Consider the following 21534-nt stretch of genomic DNA (forward strand, 5'->3'; position numbering starts at 1 on the left):
TACTAATAATAATAATAATATTTAGTTAATAATTAATTTATTATATTTTACTTTTATTTATTCATGTTTGTATCGATTGACTAATTTATTTAATTAGTAATTTATAAATAAAAAAATAATTGTTTCGCCTTTCCCTGATTGGTTAACCTCGTGCATACGTTTCAAAATGCTCCCTTTGCGGTTGGCGTTGCTAGCTATATGGGATTTGTAGTACAAAGCGGCCGATTTCTGGGTTTCTGGTAGCGTTTGCGTAAACGACGTAAACTACATTACCCAGCATTCCCCACGAGCCGTGCAAAGTTGACGTGTATTTTGTTGGTGAACTGAAAATTTCCCGTTTGTCGTCATCCAGTTGTCAAAAGCCGGACACGGTTTCGACACAGCTTTTAATACATTTTTTGTGAATTTTAAGCGTCCGTTGACTTCGTAACGGCTTGTGACGATGGCCGGAGAAATCTCCATGATTGGTGAGTAGAAGCATAGCCGTTTTAGGGTGCTAATTCATGAGCTAATAATGGTTTGGTCCACCTGTGATGCGCGTGCTGTTACCGTCCCACAGGTTCGGTGATTCTGGCCCTGTTCTTGGCTGGCTACCTGGGTCAGCAGTACCTGCCTCCCCCAAAACCCAAGGTGATCGGTTTGGACTTGGGCACCACCTTCTGCTCCGTGGGGGTCTTCCACCCGGGCAGCGGGGAGGTGGAGGTGATAGCGGATGAAGAGGGGAGGAAGAGCATCCCTAGCGCGGTCTCTTTCACCACCACCGCGGTGCTGGCCGGACACGAAGCCGTGGACCTAGCTGACATCAACCCCCAAAACACCATCTACGATGCCAAAAGGTTCATCGGGAAGATTTTTGAGCCAGAGGTCCTAGAGAAGGAGAGCGCTAGGTACCCTTTCAAGGTGGGTCATCCTGGGCTGGGTTTGGAAAGTTTTCAGCTCAGACAGGCAACCAATCTAGCCACCTTTCCTAACTATGTGTATGCAGTGATATTAGATCCACACTTTAAAAAAAAGCATCCTCTCATCCTTCTCTTGCCATAGGTGATAAACAACAAGGGCAGTGCAGAGTTTGTGATCTCCACCAACCACACCTTCACCGTTACCCCAGAGTTCATCGGCTCCAGGCTGCTGCTGAAGCTGAGGAAGATGGCTGAGCGACAGCTGGGTGTGGTGGTGCAGCAGGCCGTCATCTCAGTGCCTGCAGAGTTTGATGAGAGGCAGAGGGACTACACAGCGAGGGCTGCTAACCTTGCTGGTCAGTTTACTAATGAGTCTCAAGACTGCACATAATTAAACTGGGTTTACAGAGAGCTTTACCCAGTCTTTGAATCCATTACAGCGCTTCTTCTCAGGCATCATTAAAAACAACTCGTACCCCACATTAATGTTAGAAGTGTGTGCACGCTAACTCTTCCTTCGCTGTCTTCCAGGCTTGGCAGTCTTACGTGTGATCAACGAGCCCACGGCTGCAGCAATGGCCTACGGCCTGCACAAGGTGGACGTGTTTAACGTGCTGGTGGTGGACTTGGGAGGAGGGACTTTGGATGTGTCTTTACTCAGCAAACAGGGAGGCATGTTCCTCACTAGGGCAATGGCAGGTAATGTGCTTCACAGCTCCAGAAATAAAAGTTTGGTATAGTTGTAATAAAGTTGCGATAGACTAGCGACCCTTTCCAGGGTGTACCCTGCCTCTCGATAAACCCCACCATTCCTGACTGTAGAATATAATTTTAAAACACCATGGTAACAAACAAGCAACGTTACATGCTTCTATATACTCTAGAACCTTTTTTTATGTTTGTCACACTTAAGTTTCTGATCATTTCATTTATTTATTTATTTCACACTTGGTTCAACAGTTTCAGCAGTCATCAAACAAATGTAAATATTAGACAAAGATGAGACAAGTAAACAAAAAAATGCAGTTTCTAAATGAAGGTGTTTGTTATTAACGAGGAAAAAATACAAACCTACTTGGACCTTTGTGTAAAAGTGATTCCACCCTAACCTAATAACTGGATGGGCCACCCTTAGCAGCAACAACTGCAATTAGGCATCTTTTACAGCGCTGTGGAGGAATTCTGGCCCACTCATCTTTGCAGAATTGTTGTAATTCAGTCACATTGGTGGGTTTTTGAGCATGAACCATCTTTTTAAGATCATGCCACAGCATCTCAATCAGATTCAGGTCAGGACTTTGACTAGGCCACTCCAAAGTCTTCATTTTGTTTTTCTTAAGCCATTCAGAAGTGGACTTGTTGGTGTGATTTGAGTCATTGTCCTGCTGCAGAACGCAAGCATGTTTCAGTTTGAGGTCATGAACAGGTGGCTGGACAGGATGTTTTGGTAGACAACAGAATTCATGGTCCCATTTACCACAGCAAGTCTACCAGGCTTCTGAGGCAGCAAAACAGTCCCAGACCATCAAACTACCACCACCATATTTTACTGTTGGCGTTATGTTCCTTTTCTGAAATTGTGTGTTACTTTTACGTCAGATGTAATGGGACACGCACCCTTCAAAAAGTTCAGCTTTTGTCTTGTTAGTCCACAGAGTATTTTTCCAAAAGTCTTGGGGATCATCAAGATGTTTTCTGGCAAAACTGCGACAAGTCTTTTTTTCTTTTGCTCAGCAGTGGTCTTCGTCTTTGAAATATGCCTTGCATGCTAAATGACCTCATGTTTGTGTGTTTATTTTTAAAAAGCTGCATAGCTGCTGCTCTTCTGACTACCAAATAAGTGACTTACTGCATCTTGTGGTTCAAAGTGGTGTTAGGTAAGATTACAGGAGTACTGTGTCACTGTTGTTGTGGTGTCACCTCAGAGAAACGTTACGCTAAGGGTGGGGTGGGGGGTGGGGGTGGGATGGGGCATCGATACAGCATAGTATTGCGGTATTTTGTATGGAGACATTGTATTGATACAGGGACATCCATATTCAACATTTTATTAAATAAATGAAAAGAATTTGGGAAGACTGTAAACAAGAGGGCTCACCTCGTGCACTCCTGAGATGATGTTAGCCAAGCAAACTTACATGCAGTCCACTCGAATGTGTTAAAAACTATCCAACTAGCTTTGACAAATCTACCTACTTGTTCAAAGCAAGTTAACAGCTCAGCCACTCAATTAAAAATAGGACAGCAACTTGTTTATGTCTACAAAGAAATTGGTGGCTGCCTGGTGATTATATTGAATATTTTCACATTCTACGACATATTATAACTTGTGGCGACTACATTTTTTGGGTGTTGCACATTCCTGACCACTTTTGAACAAAAGGCAGTTGCACAGGTTGTCTGATAGGAGGCAACCTTTCTGCAAAACAGTTGCAGTCTGACTTGGACGGACTGCAATCACTTTGAGAATGTTAAAGGTTTGCAAATAATTGTATCATTTCTAAATGCAGACAGTCTGGTTGAATCTTTGGCGATGAGCACAACTCAAGGGGACTTGACTCAACTGGCTGTCTGCTGAATGTAATCTTGTTGTATTTCTGCAGAACAGGATTCCTACTGGCAACCACTTGATACTCAAAAATCCCATCTGTTTCAATCATTACTCGTGAATGGCTGCAGAATGAAAGCACTTACTCTTTTTGATATACTCTGTATTGTGACAGTGTTGTATTGTGTATACTGTACCTCTATACTATCAGTCTATAATGTTAAAGGGCTCTTTTGTTTGTTTGCTTTCAGGTAATAATAATTTGGGAGGTCAGGACTTCAGCCAGAGGTTGCTCCAGTACACAACAGAGCGAGTCCGGCAGGAGTTTGGAGTCCCACCCACCCTCAAGGAGGACATCCACCATCTCCGGCAGGCTGTAGAAGCTGCCAAGCTCAACCTGACCCTCCAACCTAGCGTAACCATCCGGGTGCCCCTGCACCTTCGCACTCTCGACAGCTTAGACAGCTCCACTCCGCCTCCAGTTCTCTTCCAGGCCGTAATCACTCGCACGCTTTTCGAGGAGCTCAATGAGGACCTCTTCCAGAAGATTCTGGCACCTGTGGAGACCGTGTTAGCTGAGGGTCACTTGGACAAGGAGGAGGTGGATGAGATCGTTTTGGTTGGAGGCTCCACCAGGATCCCGCGAATTAGGAGGCTAATTAGTGAGTACTTTGGAAAGGAGCCCAACACATCAGTGGACCCTGACCTGGCTGTGGTCACCGGCGTGGCCATACAGGCCGGCATCATGAGCGGCTCCTGGCCTTTACAAGTCAGTGCCATAGAAATACCCAACAAAAATCTGCGCAAGACGAACTTCAGCTAATCTCTGTTCCAGTGTTTTATTAGTATTTCATGCTTCTTTAATGCGCTTCTTTAACATCTGCTGATGGGAGGGAAAATAAACACACACACAATAAACCCGTCACCAAAAAGCTTACGATGCACAGCGGTCCTTCTGCTCGGTTGTGGAAATCGAGTGGACATCAAAGAAAGCAGACGGTGTACTGAAACAACATTCCTCTACAGCGACTTGTAACATCAGAGGTGAACCGTCTGGTTTCACATTCTGAGTAACAGCTGCTTTTGTTGTGCGCAAACTTGCAGTAAGACAGTGTCTCTGTCACGTATCTGCTGCACCGTTCAGCTTCAGCAGTCGAGGCTTAGTGGCATCAGATACTTAACTTGTGTTCAGGGAACAGCCACACCTTTCGAAAACATCAAGACTAGCCAGTACTGCTCTAGCTATTTATTTATTTATGTGTAAATTGTGTGGGTCTGATTGTGTTCGTGTGAGAGAGACAATGCGTGTAGGTGTTTAATTGACCTTTAATTTGAGTTCTTAATTATGGACATGCCTTTCAAAGGAGCTGCTACATTGTTTGACCTGCTCCCTCAGAGGCCTTCGTCCTGTTCATAATTTTGTAGAAGTCACAGCAACTAAGTGAGACCAGTTAAAATGTGTCCATATGCTTTTAAAACACTCAAATGTAGTGTAACTGTGAGGTGCAGAGTTCAGTCAACAGATGAAGGTACGTGCTGTGGAAAGCCTTCGTTTTTTTTTTTGTTTTGTTTTTTTACAGTACTGTAAATCATTAGCATCGTGAGAAAAATCCACATAAGGTTATTTGCCTTTAAAAGGGACTGAGGAAACGTGCTCAGTGTTGCACTTTAAGGACTCCACATGTTGACCAATGAGACTTTTTTGTGCAATAGAGCTGCTTTATTTAAATATTTGGGAGGACGGACTGCTTTTGCTGCTGTAGTTCAAGATGAGGATGACCAAAGCGTCACTCATCGGTGCCTTGTGTGTTTGATGCTGAGAAATGTGTTCCTGTCACATTTGGATATTTAAGAACGTGTTTGAACGAGATACAAGAAATTTTTGGTGTATATCCAATTTGGAAGTTCATCTCTGGAAAACAAACAGAAAAGCCGCTCTGATAGTTTTACTTTATTTCGACCAAGAATTCAGTGTGCCCACATTCCTTTGAAGTATCGCAAACTGTTTTTCCCCCCCTGTTGTAATTCATAAATAGGTGTATTCACACCTGCTTTTGTATTTCACATTTTGATGTGTTAGAGCCTCCAGTAAAGATACTGTATGAATCATTTCAATTCCTAACAGGAATAATACCAGGATCTATTTTTATATTGCAACTTTTACCAAGTTTAAGTGTATTTGCCTGAAAATGTCAACAGTCTGCTTTTTGACCTATTAAAAATGAGTTTCTGTCTTCTTCACTGTCCTTTCCTTTTGCAAAGTCAAACTTTTTTCAGTTTTGTATTTATGACTGTCGGGTACTGAGGTGGGGTGATGCAGATGAAGCTCATGTACTCATCTAAATTTTATCTGAGGCCTCTAATAGAAGGCGGAGAAGTTCAGAGAGTAGATGAGTGAAGCTGTAATACCTCCCATTAACATAAATACATTTAAGCTCTGACATACATGAGTTACTCAAAATAACAGTTTCACTTCTGCCAAGTGACCTTTACCAGATAACTTAAATAACCCTTTTTAAGATCTTAATGAGGACACTGCACCCTTCTGAGAATTATTGAACCTACACGCTTTACACTTATCCAGACAAACATGATTTCAAAAGCTGTGCAAGAGAAAAGGGAAATATAACCCAAAACACTGTTTTATTTCATTCCTTAAGACTTTAATTTAGAGTTTATAACATTTGCTTCTGAGGCACAGTAATACCCAACATAAGAAAACACAAAAAGGTAATCATCTCTTGACCTGTTCTGATACCAGTCGTATCCCTTAGATTAACTTGCAGCTTCATTTTCACATTTGGTGCCCACTTCATCTACCTCACAGCGGTCAGTTTCACAACAGCAACCAAGCTTTAGATGCATTTTGTTCGTCTGCACTGAAATACCACAAGACTTGACTGCTGTACTTGAACTCAAAGGCTGTACAGGAAGTGAAATCTAATAGGACCAGACTATTGCTAAACTGTCACGTAAGTTCAGATGCCTTTGTGGGCTAGAGCATCTCACGCATTAATCACCTTTTACATACAATTACACACTCAGCACTGCACACATTTATATACCCAGTCAAACACATAATACACATTAAAAATGTACATTCACCATTTACCATAAAAACAGGAGCACAAGTCTCCCCCCCCCGGACCATTTAAACCAGGTGTACTGGGAGCACAGCTCACATGAGTCAGTAGAAGGGATACTTAGAGTTACATGCATTGGTAGGACAGCAGGGCTCTGAGCCTCTATCAAAATAATTCTCTTACATACACCATGTGAGTTTGTCACCTGGAGGAGAAGGCAGGACTTCTGTAAACAGCTTCTGAATTTTTTTTTCTTTTCTATTTAAATATAAATATTACTGTTGGTAAGTTTACTATAAACTACAGCATAGTGCTGCCAGGAGGCAGGATACAATGGGCTGTAAGCTATTAGCCCCATGCTGCGACAAAGCCACAATAAAAAATAAAATTCATCTGAAGAATATCTGATGGCGCTTAAAAGAATGAACTGCTTTGGGAAATTAGCTCAAAAGAAATAAAGAAAGTTGATCTTTGTAAAGAAACAGGCCATGGGAACTCAGAGGAACATTTGGAAGTGAGAGGAGGAGGAGACAAAATTCAATCAGTACAAAGTGCTCTTTGAAATTGTACAGTATGTGTGAGGGGGAGGAAAAATAGTACTATTTACAGAGTATACACAAGGATACTGCAGTCTGCCGGTTAATCGGGGCAGCAGAGGCAGAGAGACACTTTTACACTGATAAACTGGAATGACGGGATCGCTGAGTAGTGTTGTTTTCATCCTGTGAGGCGAGATCACTGGCTGATGCCCTGATTGGCGTAGTAGTCGTAGCTGTCTCCATAGAGCTCCTCGGCACTGCCAACTCCGTTCCTCACCTCTGGAGGGCGCCAAAGGACAAGAAACAAAACAACTTGTTTCAATGATACATTTCCAGCTCTTTCTGACCTCTTCTCATTTACACAAACATCTTTCCCCAGCAGGTTAACAACACTGAAGGATTGGAAAAATGATAAAGAACCACAAACAGCTGGCACTTACATCACTCACCTTTGACCTCCAGTACCAAGGGCTGTCTACACAGACTGGGACATGATTTTCCCCTGGCAGGATTTTGGGGGAGGACAGATGTGTGAAGGGATGGATGGATGCAGGTATGATGATGGGGAAAAAGGGCAAAGTAGGCAGAGAGGTGGAAGGTAACAAGGGATGCAACGGATGAAGGGAACAAAGGAAGAAGTCACTGCTTGTGAAGGATGAAAAGGTGCTGAACATCACACGGAGGATGTAGGAGGGAGGCTGTTACTGGGGCTGACCTTCAACATGGAAGAGAGGAAGAGGAGGACCAAGAAGATTTACAGACACTCAGATGCATGCTGGGATGGACTGGCATGCTATTTGGGCACCTGAAGTCTAAAAAACAGGTTATGGAGGTTCAAGAGCCCAAATTAATGAAAAATAAATAAATAAATAAAGACTGGTAAATAATTCAATTTTTCTTTATTTCACTGCACGGGCCTTACCAGAGAAAATAAGTTTCTCCTTCATGACGTTGATGTCTCCACTGGACCTCCTGACCGCAGCATTCAGCATGATCTGTTCAGGGTTGTAGCTGCGCATACCGCTCATCCGATACCTGCAGTGTTTGCACAGGCTGCATCAGAAATCACCACGAGACACAAGGACACCCTAAAGACAGCTGCACTGGATTACAGCCTGGACATTTCAAATTGTAATAAGCAACCTGGTCTGTGTGCATGCCTCACTCTGTTAAAATGTACAGATTGGAACAAATTATGTTCAGGAATTGTTTGTTTGATACTTCACATGCTATGATGCAACATCCAACCGATATCGGTCAAGTGTATGAAGTATGGCGTTCAATTTGGAGGAAAAAAAACAAACGAACAAAAAACAACAGACTTCTCATAGTGTGTATATATGTATGTATAGGTACTGATCGGGTTTAATTGTAAGTAATAAGGTAAAAGCATCACTCCTTTATCTTTGGAAACACTTGAACGTATTTCATTAAAGATGTGCATTTTGCTGGCAAAATGATCATTTAATTAATGAGTCAATATTCACCGCTCTACTGTTCTCTTAAAATATACTGTCACTCATAGAAAAAAAAAAAACAATGTTTCGTTAACAATTAAAAACATATCAACTATTTTCTTATACAAGTGGTTTATCACTGTTTTGTCTTTGCTAGATTATCGTTGCTGACAGGCCACTGATTTCATTTCCTGCCTGCCACAACTTCATCCTCGTTTTAATGAAAACAGCCCCGATTTCAATTCAATTAACTTGGAAGCATTAGTCACAATGAACTGTGACTAATGCACAGAAGCATTTAGAGACACAAACAAGCCAGGATTCAGAAAGCCAATCCTGAGGCCTTTCCTGGATGAATCGAGAGCTCCAATTCATTTTGGACATTTAGTCGTTAACTTATTAAGACTGATGAGACATTTAAACTCTCACTGTGGACTATTTTTTGTGCTGTGTGGGTAGATTACATTTCATTTGTTTAGCAGAGGAGAATGAGGATGAGAAGTCGTCGCTGTCATAGAGGAAAGCACAGCAGCAGTGCAATACATCCATTCAGGTGAGACAGAGAAGAAGGTGAGAATAAATATAGGAAGTGGAACTAAGGTGGAGAGAAAAAATCTGGATGAGATGGATGATATAGTAACAGCAGAAAAAAAAAAAAAAAAAAAAAAAGAGGAAATCAACGATGCATCAAACAAAGGAATGATGGGTAAAGATTATGAAAGGTAGAAAGGTGGTGAAAGGAGAGAAGACTTTGGGTCAGGAGAGGCGACCCAGTTACCTGATCATGTGATAGCTGAGAGAAGATGCCAGAATGCAGCAGGAGGAGGAGGAAGAAGAGCATGCACGTCAGGCAGAGGAGAAAGGACGAGGAAGAGGCGGAAAGAGAAAAAAAGGACAAAAGAAGGCGGGAGACAAGAGATCAGTTTAGAAGCCAGCAGAAGCTATTAAATAGCTCCAATAATCAGAGCAGACTCATTTTGAACCCTTATTGTGGAACAGATTAATAAATAAATCAATGCCCTTGGTGCCAGTGATGACAGGAGGACAGGCCATCTGTCTCTGGGGTCATCAGAGAAACAAACAAACAGCACTTTTAACACAGCAGAAACGCAGGGCAGGGAGTGTGAAGGGCTTAGCAAAGAGAAAACACGTTTATATAAAAACATTCACCCTTCTCCAGCCTGGGACACAACAGAAATACACATGACTGCTTATAATGCCACAAAACAAAATGGGTTTTAAAGAGATTCTCATTTGATTAAAAAAACAGCATCATTATGTAGGAGCTGCTGATGTGTTCCAGACAGGGAGATGTCTACTGAGTAAATGTGTTTGTCAATTAGCAGTAATGAGTGTATTTAAGTGTGAAAGAGGAATAACACACCTGCAGAAAAATAGAGGAACATTAGCTGTTGTGTAAGAGCTCGCTTTAATGATCTCACTGCTGTGTGTGTACTTACTTTTGGAAAATGAATATGCCTATGACTACAGCGAAGGAGATGAGGTCTGCAGACACCCACGCCAGGCAGTACACATTTGGTCTCTGGAAACACACACACACACACACACACACACACACACACACACACGATAGATCTGAGTTTTGTCTTGAAGTCATTTACAGCAGGATCCATCACAGGGTGGCGCTATATGCCAAAGAATACAGTTAATTTCAGCTGAATTGTGCTGAACTGTTTTTTTCTGAATAAACCCACTAAAATAACAGTTTTTTTAAACAAACACTGACACTGTCAACATTATCATTTACTACAAACATAAATGCAAATCTCTACTTCCTTCCCCATTACCTTCTGTTGGTCTTAATGACAACTCATAGCATATTTGAGAGGATATTTTTCACAGTTGGGTTTAACAGACAGCGCCGCAGATGCTACGAAAGCCTAAACTGTCCCTGAGCCGTAGCAGTGAGCTGGAGGTCATGTCCACATGTTGTCATGCAGAGTTCCCGTATGGTGCCACAGATGGGGGGAGCGGTTTGGCGCGCTGCACATATGAGGGCGAGTGGAAGGATAGCAGAGAGGCTGCCCATGTTGAGAAGTTTCAACAGGAAGACTGAACTAGAAAAGAATGACACTACAGCAAACAGGAGTTCAGTTCAAAGCTAGGCTCTCCTTTTGATATCAATCAGTAAAATCTAATTTAGTCAAAGAGAGGATGAAGCTGAAGGAGAGGGAGGTTAAAGAGGGCCCTCGCAGCCTTTACAATAAGCATGTATCTAGTAGCTCCCTTAATTAGGTCCAAATTAAATTAAGATACAGGTGGGCTCCACTCGAGTTGTAGTAGCATCTTAAGGACCACTGGTTGAAGCAGGATAGAGCCAAGCTAATCAGCGATTGCTATAACTGAGTCTCTGAATACAATTTTATTTAATTTTTTATTTGTTTGGCACCAATTAAAAACAGGTAAAGAGCCTTCAATATTAGAGAGAAACCTCAGCAATCAGACATGAGTAAAAGTAAGAATTTTAAACAGTAAGAGATCTACATGATGCCTGCTGGTTGGAAGAAGAGGCTCAAACTTACAGTTTATAAATGGGATGTGTCATTCTCTTTGATTTTCTATAAATTAATAAAACACCTGCTGAATACACATATTTTAAGACACGTCTGCAACAAGATTTGGAGAGCAGAAAAGGTCTGAAAAATTCTCAATGCAGTAAAGGAGCAAGTGGGGGGGGAAAAGGAAATCATTCAAATAGAAGATCAGACCCCCCCCCCAAAACAATTAACTTAAAAGCAAAATGTGAACCCAAAAGACTTATATAAAACTACTGTGTGTGATGAGTCCTTACCATTAACCAGATGGGGTAAGGCACCTTTAGGAGGACATGCGGGGCCTCCGAGGAGACTGATGACACCCCGCTGCACCAGAGCACCGAGTACAGCCAGGGCTCGTTGACTGTGTAGAGGGTGAGATTGATGTGGGCCTCGGAAAAGTTCCTGGGAAAAAAGGGGGAGAAAAAAAAAAAAAAAAAAGGAAAACATTCAGGCACTTATAAATCTTTGTGCTGAAGCTGCAGACTGATAACACAACATCAGGGCTGTGTGTCTTCCTACCTGATTTCCTCTCTACTGACTTGGTTGTATCTGAGCAGCAGGCTGCTGATGCCGGACTGCTCCAGAACTTGAGGGCTCCGTTTCACCACTGAGGTCTGGATCAGATCAGGTGCTAGCTGTCTCACCTGGGCTCTATTGTCATCAGGCGTCCACATCACCTGGACACGGCACAGTACGTCAAACAGTTACAGCTTTGAAACTCTATCACCAACACAACTATTTTTATAGGATTTGCATTTGAACTCATTCGTTTTGCATGTAGCATGCAAACAAAGAAACACCGGACATCACGCAGTGAAAAAGAGCAAACACACACTGCCATTTAATCCCTATATAACTACCAGGCTTTGAGGAACCCCAGATTGCTGCACAGCTTGTAGTGTATCGTTGATCCAGCTGTCGTAGCAGGGGTGCTTGGGAGGAGGTCTACGCAGCCTGAAAACCACCGTGCTGTTGTGATATGAGGCTAGTTCTAGAAGCTGCTCCAGGCTGCACACGGTCTGGTTGGCGATCCGTTCCTTCTCACGTTGAAGCAGCGTGTTCACGGTCCAGAAGGGGTCATCCTGAAACATCACACACACAAAAAAAGGAAGAAAAAAAAAAGTGATCATCAGGTTTACAGTTTAAATGAAAGAAAAATACAGGTTACAATACAGCTTTATAACACTTTTATCAACATAAAAACTCAAAAGATCATTCAGTACATCGTTGGAGGACGCCACATTTCTCGCTACACTGCTTACTCCCTTTGGAGAAGATCCTGAGAAGATTCTTTTAATCTATGATAAGATGCCATTTCACTTTTTTTGACTAGAAAACACTTCATTTCTGCCTTTTATATATTGGAGAATACATATACACTACAGATTAGGTGATGAAAAATCATTGTTGAAATTACATGGAGTGGTGGTACGGCTTTTCTTAGAAATGCAATATCTATCCACACAGTGTGCACACATGCAGTGTAAACACAAGACGGGAAAGTAATGAAGATTCAAACAAATACAGACAGCCACATCTCAGTCTTTGCACATCATGGTCTCACCTCATAAGAGCTAAGCTAAAGAAGGAAACATTTTAAAGCAACAAACCTGCACTTTTAGACATGGACAGATTAATGAAAAAGCAGTCCTCGAGTGACGGCTGTTTCATGTACGAGGATGACAGTGAAACATGGCACTCATCGCACCGCAGCTCCCAGTAAAGCTTTGGTGAGTGTTAACATTTTGATGAAAGCCAACGACATCATGAATGATCTAGAGATGGCACGATACCACTTTTTTATGTCCGATACCGATATCATAAATTTGGATATCTGCCGATACCGATATGAATCCGATATAGTGTTTTTTAATCAACAAAACTGTTTTTTTAAATATCTTGCTGCATTTTGTATAAGTTCATACTCAAGTTTAAAACAACAACTACACTAAAGCTATTCTGTTATACCTGTATGCAAAAAAAAATTTCATAGTTCAGCAATACTGATCAATCTAATAAACTTAAACCTACACCATCCTCCCTATTCTGGTATTTTAAAGAGTACTTAGCGTAAATATTAAGCAACCTAACTAATAGGGTTCCAACTCCCAGCAACAACAAAAATAAATAAATAAAAAATAGGAAACCACCCCTCACACTCCACCTCATGATGCTTAATCAACGTAATCAACCTTAATTTGATGCAGTGTGGAAAAAAAATGCACAGAAATCAATTATTTTTCAAGAAATATTAAATAGATTCAACATCTTTCTTCAACAAAATTGCAGACTGCACAGATGGTACCTTCCCAAAGGAAAAAGTACTATAGCTTACTAGGGTATATATATTAGACTTAATAGTCACTATATACAGTAATTGACTTCTATTCATTTTACATCAAATTAAAACTTTGGGTGTAAGATTCGGATAATTATTTATTAAAAGCTCGACATTTTAAATGAGAATAAGAAAGAAAAGTATGTCTTTGTGCCCCCTTTTCCCTGTTAATGCCCTATCGGCCCCCCTGGCTAAACTTTGCTAGATCCGCCCCTGCACAGTTACCAGCCGTCAGCTACGTAGAAAAAGATCCTCGAGTAGAAAGTAATATTAAATACATTCTAACAACAGCTGATCAAGCTTAAACGTGCTGCTGTTGTTCAGCTGCTGGTTTCCTCTTTCTGGTGCAAAGTGGGCCAAAAACAAACCAGAGAGACGGACTCGCGACAGAAAAGCTGATCATTAAGCAGTTTCATGATTGAAGTAGCAGCCAGAAGAGGCAGTCGCTCCATATATCGTTTGGTAAGCTTAACGCAGGAATGCTTTACAAACATTCAGAGATGGACTTACACACTTGCTTTACTTCTCTCGGGGATAACTTTGTCGGAGATGAAATGCCGGGTTGCTAGCGAAGCTCCACATGCTATCCAGACCACTGACAGGTCCCGCATGCCACAGCCGCTCTATCACGTGATGCATACTGCTCCGACTTGCTAACGTTCTGAGGTGAGTTACGGCATGTTGCAAGTTTTGTGAGGTGCTTTCGTGATATTTAATGGATCGGATTACATTTTTTATTTTTCTCCGATATCCGATCCAGTAATTTAGGTCAGTATCGGACCGATACCGATACGTAATATCGGATCGGTCCATCTCTAGAATGATCAATGTGCGATGCCGTATAGCATTTATGGCTCACTGGGATAATGGCTTTTGTTGCACATCAGTGCATCCCGGCACGCTAAAGCTAAGACTACTTTCAAATAAATTCACAGATTTAGTCCTTATTAGAAACCAAGAACTACCTTGAGGAACCAACGTCCAGCGTTGAGCTGCTGCAGATCCGTCCAATTGAAAAGTGAGGCTTCGTCCATCTGTCTATCTGGAAAAACCTTCTCTACGTCTGTGGTCCTTCGCAGGGTAAAGTCACGCATCAGGAAAGGAACACCATCCATGCTAGCAAACAAAAGAATTAAGAAGTAATTAATATTTGCAGCTGATGTGTACGAGAGAGATGAAGGTTCCGAAAATAGCAGAGAAGAGATAAGAGCTGAAATCGTGCCAAAAAAGGAAAATGCTGCTGCTGACCAATATATGAATTAAAAAAAAAACAAACAAAAAAAAAAAAAAACCTGAGCTCATATCAAGATCATTTCCAAGAAAAGACAAAAGGAAAAAGCCCTTCCATTCTCTGTATTTGTCGTTCAAATACTAATCGGAAAAACAAACTAAGCATTTGACTAACAAATATTCTGCTAACACATATAGGTGGGTGTTTGTCTGTGTTTGAACTGTTAGTTTCCAAAACAGCATCATCATGTGTGGGGGAAAAAATAAATAAATAAAAATCATGTTCTATAGTATGAATGCGTGCACACATGAGCATTTGTCTCCAGTCTGCTTCAGGAGTGGAGTCTCTTTGTGGATCTGGCTGTCATCAGGTCTAATTACTCAGCACCGTTAGGAGCCCACCTGTCAGCAGCCTGAACATCACACACCCATTCACCTCTCTCAGGACCACACACACACACACACACACACACACACACACACACACACACACACACACACACACACACAAGATTGCTTCAAAAACATCTAATCAAATTAGGATGCACTGACGGTCTTAAAACACTCTGCACTATGAAATGTGGCTCTAAAACACAAACACACACTTTGTGGCCGGCATCACTCTCCACCTCCACACAATCACTCATCCTCCATAGCCGTACATGCATGAGTAGACATGGGCACCCACTATTCATCATATAGTATGGACTATCCACCCACCCAATTTCCTGCCTTCCTCCAAGTGTGCCTCTCTGAGCTCAGCCCGTCTTCATTATGTTGGTAAAATCATGCAGGAATTGATAACTACGGACTGCTACTATACTTAACAGCGGTATGTTCAATGCATAATGCCTAAGATTGTCCCTTTGGTATTTGGAGTACACAATAATAATAAAACAAAAAACAAAAAACAAAATCCCAAGCAGGTCTAAATGTGATACGTGGTCCTGTGTGACGTTAGTCCTGAACTGATTGAGAAATTTTTGAAAAGCCAGTGATTGTGATAATCTATGAAACCCAGTGTGTGTGTGTGTGTGTGTGTGTGTGTGTGTGTGTGTGTGTGTTGGGGGGGGGGGGGGGGGGGGGGGGGTACTAAACCTTTTATTTGCTTTGCTTTATCATTCTCTTGTATTGATTGTATGTGCGTACCTGATAGCCACGTCAGCCTCCAACCCAGTGACGTTCATCTGCAGCGCTCGCTGGAAGGACCAAATTGTGTTCTCTGGAGCAAGCTACAAACACACTCACAGTAAAGGACAAGCACAGAAATTTTTTATTTATTTTAACACATAGCCCCGTAACAATGACCTAACTTCTGACTTTTCTGAAGTTGGAGCTACATCTCTTGATAAGAAAATGACACAGAGAAAACGTTTTTACATGTATTTATAAAGCTTTCACACTCTGTCCTGTTCACAAAATAATACACACTCTGCCCTCTGAACACAAAGGATTGTGTGTAATGAAAAAAGTCACAGCTGCAGCTTGCCCTTTAACTCTTCTGGTCGAGGGTATGATCAATACCATACCATCATTTACTAGAATAGTATCATCCTATGAAAGCCTGTGAGTAAAGCTACTTGCCTGGGAACCACAGGAAAGGAATGATGCTATAATCAATACAGAGTGATTCTGGGACAAAGAGTCCAGTGATGTGATCACTGTTTCCCAGTGGGAGTCTCACAGCCTTCCACAGCCACTCCTAAATTTAGATTCCACAGTGAGAATCAATTGCCTTGCACAAATAGCACAAAAATCTGGGTGTGTTTTTGAGCGTGTGCGTGACTAACTGTTCTGAACAACCATCTTCTCGTTCCTTCTAACAGTTGTGTAATACTCAACAGTACGTTTTGCCAAGGGCTTAAATTTGTCTGCAGGTGATGTTAAGAAGCAATGGCATTAACCCAAGCACATAAATCAATCATGCAAAAATGCACTTTGCTTACAGATCATATGTTAATGTGGCTAACCATTCCAGCTCCAAGTAAGAGTCTAACTGGTGCTTAAAAAAAAAAAACTACAAACAACACTTTGTCTTTGGCTGGGTTACACCGCAGTCCAGAAGAACATGTAGGTATGGAGCGCTCCCAGCTCACATAGTTTTTCTATTTTTCAGTTGCACACAAGTTAATATGCTGACACAGTCCTTTTGTTTTTCATTCAGAAAAGTGAGAAAAACAAAACAAGGGACTAATATAAAAAAATAACAATATAAAGCAGCACAATTTTTCCTGGGACTCTGGGAGCCTTGCTGCTAAGCCAATATCAGGACTCTGTATGTTACTGTACGAACATGTACATCAATTTATTTATTTATTTCGTTTTAAATTCTCATTCAGAATGGAAGCTGGGCATCAGCTGACTCACCATAGGGGCTCCTTGATGGCCAATAACAGCAGGGCGTGGTTTGAGGGTGGCTGGGTCCATGATGCAGGGAGAGGTGATATGTAGGGGCACCACGTAGAGTGCTAGTAACACACTGACATACAGCAAAACCACCACCACCTGGAACACTGGAAGAAGATATGCAGCATCAACATAGTTACAGTTGTTAGCTGTGATATAATGAAGTCTAGTTTGACTTTGGGGAAATTTGCTTTTATGATGACTACTGTAAGAACACTCCAATAGGAGCATAGCATAATAACTGGAACAGGGGAAATGGGTAACACAAAATCTACCATTCAGCACCTCCAAAGCTCACCAAACAGCTCATTATACACAGTTTGTGAAAGATGCTAGGTGCTAGGAGTGTGCCAAAATCAGTTACCTGTGCAAAGGCAGTAAATATCTGAATGTTCAGCAGTGCTTAAAACTACACAGTGGCCAACAACACATCCATCGGGGCCATAGAGATTACCCTGTGTCCAACTCTGTATGAGTGTGTAATGATGGCTCAAAGTGGGCACCCACACACAGGAATGTATTTGTTTCAAGGTCAGCTCCGGGGCGGGGTTCAGTAGCCAACTCTTGTTACACACAGGAGACTCACACAACCCTCATCCACCCTCTCACTCACACACACACACACTCATACCCTCTTTGATATTCAGTTGCTGTTCTGCACTGAATAAGATAAATTTTGCCAAGACCTTTTCACCTCATCAAGTATATATATAAAAAAAAAAAAACCCTCAAACATAAACATAAAAAATGAAGCCAACAACTAAACAGTCAGGCAAGTTATTTTCCATCTTTCAAAGAGACAAGGGCAAATTCTCTTGAGCAATGATCATTTAGATGTATCAGGTTTTATCACTAAAGACACATTTATCTTTGAAAAAACAATAACTTGTAAGTAATTAGCACTTAATGATATACCATTAATGCATCAGTTTTTTGGTAGCCAACACTGTGGCTCCCCCTTGTTCAAAATCTCAAAATCATAAATCACAAAGACTTTCAAGTTCTTTTTAGGTGTCTGCTTTACAGACACCAGTGGCAGTGAGAGTGAGGACAGAGCACACATTCAGAGCTAACGATCCCCACAAAGAGTCCTGAAATCAAGGACAAACAATTCAAAATGTCCTGGGTGGAAAACATCACATGAGACCGGAGGAATGTTCGTTATCTTGGACACCCTGGGTGGAGGTCTTGGCCTCTTGTCTACATAGTGTTAATCATTCACAACTCCTCCTGTGGCTGATGGTAACGTCAGGTAAGAATGGACTTGAATGTTGTGTTACAGAAGCACACATACTCATTTTTTCTGCACGGGTGACCTGTCCAGCCACAATCCAAGATAGTGCCGTGACTGCGGCGAGAGCCCCGATGTGCAGGAACGGGCCTGTAGCCTGAACAGAGGTGTGAAACAGAAATGAATGCGGGGGTATGTAGACAGAAAAGGTTAGACAGAGTTAACGATTGAGTAGAGGAGGAGAGAAACAAAGACAAAGAAGACAGAGAGACATGGAATTACAGATATTATCTGGAGTTGAAGCACTGGCAACACTATTTAGAGATAATAGCTGTAATTTGTACTGGCATTTAATTTTAATGGCCACAGTTGGAGTGAAATCATGTGTCCACTTCAATCACACATTTCTGGTGGTGCAACAATCCCAAACGGACACACTAACTATAAGGTTATTTAAACTTCTCTGATGTAATTTAATTTTAGAGACACTGCAGTTGCTGTAGTACCGCATAGACAGTTTACATGATTACACATTCCTCCAAATGGCAAGCAGCAGAGTATCAACTGCTACAGCAGGCACACAACGATTATTTTAAAGGGACATTAAAAAAAAAAAAGAAAAAAAAAAAGCTGTATATGGATGTACAAGATGGACCGATTGTTGTAGACACTGATGTGTAGTGTAGGAATTACACCAGTTTAAATGGGCATGTGCAAACCTCCACAGCACTACAAAGGAGAGACACTTCAGTCCACCCTGGCTGTCTCTGTGAAAGAAAACTGATTATAGCTCCATTACTGAGCCATTATTATATCAAGGCCGACAACCTCTGGTCAAAGTGTTGGTTGTTGTGTGAAAATAACACTGTGCCTCTCGCCTGTGGATCACAACACTCACTTTAGTACGGAACCTAAGCACCAGCTGTGATGTCTACCCATCACAAGTAGTTTAGGGTGATTTAAGTCTGCTGACCTGCAGGGAGATGGGGATGACATCCCACTCTTGCGCCCATGTTTGATTGACAGATATGACCCCAATGATGGTGGTGAGCAAGGCAGCAGTAACTCCTATCTGTGTGGAGAAAGAGGGAGAGACACCAAAAGAGGTTGTTTGTTTAGACACACATATGCACCAGAATAACCCAGAGTAGCTCGCAGCTCTTTCACATCTCAAACAGTGTTTGGTAACTGTATTTGATTTGCTGACAGCATTTCTGAACAGCTTGTTTTCTGGGATTATGCAACTCTGCTGGGACAACTCCAAACTATAAGTTGGGAAGTTCAGCTGATCAGCAACGATTGGACACAGCGACACACACAAACACTAAGTAAACACATAACAGAGTTAAAAATACATATGTAAAACTCGCCCGCCCCCCTCCCACCACCCATTTTTCACAAACCACACACAGACACATTAACAGTTGCTCAGCTTCACATTTGGCATGTTACCTTATGAAGCCAGTGCAAATTTAACTGCTGCCCAAGTGCAACGTGGCAAAGTGCTAAAACCTGAAGAGAAAGACAGAAAGAAACAAGAACAAGGTTCAGAACAAGCCTGCTGCCTTACAGATCTCAACTTGCTAATCGTTGTTATGTAAGTGGTTACCATATCTGGCAACACATGAAGACAATTTTAAAATCTCTTCAACGATATGTGACTCACAATTAGAAAAGCAATATAGGTGAAGCCAGCAGCGGTGGTGGCTAGGATGGGAACAGTGCCATCACTCCACTCCCCAGAGCGGTTGTACAGGAACCTGCAGAAACAAGGATAACAACATTTCTTGTCTTCATCACACCTAATAAAAAAAGGGTGTGAAGGCTTGTGAGAATAGAGTGTCAGTGTATATATATGTGTCCCTATTTTCTCCTACCTATTATCAGCCGTTTTTCTTTCTTACAAAACAAACATGACTGACAAACTACCAACAACATTATGTTAGATTAGCTGCAGAAGTCTACAAAGAAGCAGACTTGTACAAAGAGACAAAATGATGCAATCTACAGTTGAAACATGACATTGATGTAGAAAGCTGAAAATGGAAACTATTGGTTTACTAAAGGTCTCTGATTGACAGGCAGACATCAATAAAGTGCTCTCAAGCTTTGTGTTAGCAACAATAATGCACAGACTCTGCACAGTGACCACAGACACTGTTTCTGTGCCACAGGGAAAATCTGACAAAAATAGATTATGTAACATTATTAATGGATGGTTGGACAAATTATTGAGGACTGGCTTCTGTTTTATGGGATGCTTTACTATAACATGCAACTACATATAGCTATATATAGACATAAAAATATACGCATGCTACTCTGAGTTTAAATCCTCTGAAGAGTGACACTGGGTGTAACACCAGGTCCACAGCTGCAGAGAAAAGATGAAGTGCCTGAATGTATTTGTTTCTGTGCATTTCTTTGGGTGTGGGTGTGCACATTTTTAAATGACAGCTAGGTCCTTTACATTCAAAGCCTTGTGCATGATTCTAGTGGCATAGAGCCACAGCAGGGTCACTTAGTGCAGATGCTCCTCAGCCCTTTGTGAATGCTTTTTATGCTACACATGGACAGAGATACTCCCTGCAGCTAAATCACTCAGTCATAAAGACAGGGATGGCAATTGCTGCGATCATCTCTGGAAATCCCACAAAAGCAGGGTAAAAAGAAGGAAATTTGCTATAAAGAGGGATGGCAAATGTCTATTGGAGATGTAAATGTGGATAAATACACACAACTTAGACAGCAGATAAAACTGGACTGTCTGCAGAGCTCCAAAGAGGATGGCAAACATAGCCAAAGGAAAAAGGTCAACAGGGGGCATTGTAGTCTACTACAGCTCCATATATTCTTGGATACTACTAGGGTTGTTTTGCATGACTCAAAAATAATTCTTATTTATCCTGCCCTGGGTTTGGTGCAGCCACTCAGTTCAACCACCGTCTGGAACAGCCCGTTTTAGCTCCCTTTCATATAACTTTCTACTGTCTGGCTGCCCCTCGCAAACTCGATCTAAACAGGAAATGGGTGAGCTGTGCACCTAAGATGGTCATTTTAGGGATATTTGCTTTCAGTTAAACTGCAAAGGACCATGAGTGGAGAAAAAATAATAAAAAAAAAAAAAAAATCTACCCAAAACTAGTCTGAGGCCTTTAGGCCCATTTTAAGGCCCAGCTTTGTTACTTATTGTGAATCAAAAGCTGGGCCTTAAATGAAAAAAAGAGCTGGGAGATCACTGAAAA

General features: G+C 41.6%; 2 protein-coding genes across 8 annotated transcripts in view; one reads left to right on the forward strand and one right to left on the reverse strand.

Moving 5' to 3' along the window:
- Positions 1 to 292: 292 nt before the first annotated feature.
- On the forward strand, positions 293 to 5684 carry hspa13 (heat shock protein 70 family, member 13). Its single transcript, XM_026191302.2, has 5 exons — positions 293 to 467; positions 560 to 900; positions 1042 to 1255; positions 1431 to 1598; positions 3699 to 5684. Exons 1-5 carry the CDS (start codon positions 443 to 445, stop codon positions 4268 to 4270), a joined length of 1320 nt encoding a protein of 439 aa, XP_026047087.1. The 5' UTR covers positions 293 to 442; the 3' UTR covers positions 4271 to 5684.
- A 404-nt stretch (positions 5685 to 6088) lies between these two features.
- The window catches only part of gdpd5b (glycerophosphodiester phosphodiesterase domain containing 5b), a 41344-nt gene continuing 25898 nt past the window's right edge, over positions 6089 to 21534 (reverse strand). The window contains exons 4-18 of one of the 7 annotated variants that reach the window (XR_013901327.1): positions 19956 to 20049; positions 19742 to 19801; positions 19263 to 19361; positions 18353 to 18446; positions 17020 to 17165; positions 15802 to 15884; positions 14388 to 14538; positions 11945 to 12166; positions 11604 to 11761; positions 11339 to 11486; positions 9987 to 10069; positions 9305 to 9319; positions 7992 to 8104; positions 7519 to 7881; positions 6089 to 7348 (exon numbers count right to left, since the gene is read on the reverse strand). Coding sequence is in view for 2 of the 7 variants with exons in the window: in XM_080288782.1 (XP_080144908.1) it covers positions 7266 to 7348; positions 7992 to 8104; positions 9305 to 9319; positions 9987 to 10069; positions 11339 to 11486; positions 11604 to 11761; positions 11945 to 12166; positions 14388 to 14538; positions 15802 to 15884; positions 17020 to 17165; positions 18353 to 18446; positions 19263 to 19361; positions 19742 to 19801; positions 19956 to 20049 (1549 nt within the window). In the remaining 5 variants the exon portion in view is untranslated. Of the gene's footprint in view, positions 7349 to 7509; positions 7882 to 7991; positions 8105 to 9304; positions 9320 to 9986; positions 10070 to 11338; positions 11487 to 11603; positions 11762 to 11944; positions 12167 to 14387; positions 14539 to 15801; positions 15885 to 17019; positions 17166 to 18352; positions 18447 to 19262; positions 19362 to 19741; positions 19802 to 19955; positions 20050 to 21534 lie in introns of all 7 variants that reach the window. The other 6 variants (XR_013901330.1, XR_013901328.1, XR_013901329.1 and 3 more) reach the window with 6 other exon arrangements.

The sequence above is a fragment of the Astatotilapia calliptera genome, chromosome 14, assembly GCF_964374335.1.
Source record: "Astatotilapia calliptera chromosome 14, fAstCal68.1, whole genome shotgun sequence".
In the NCBI taxonomy this organism is placed as follows: Eukaryota; Metazoa; Chordata; class Actinopteri; order Cichliformes; family Cichlidae; genus Astatotilapia; species Astatotilapia calliptera.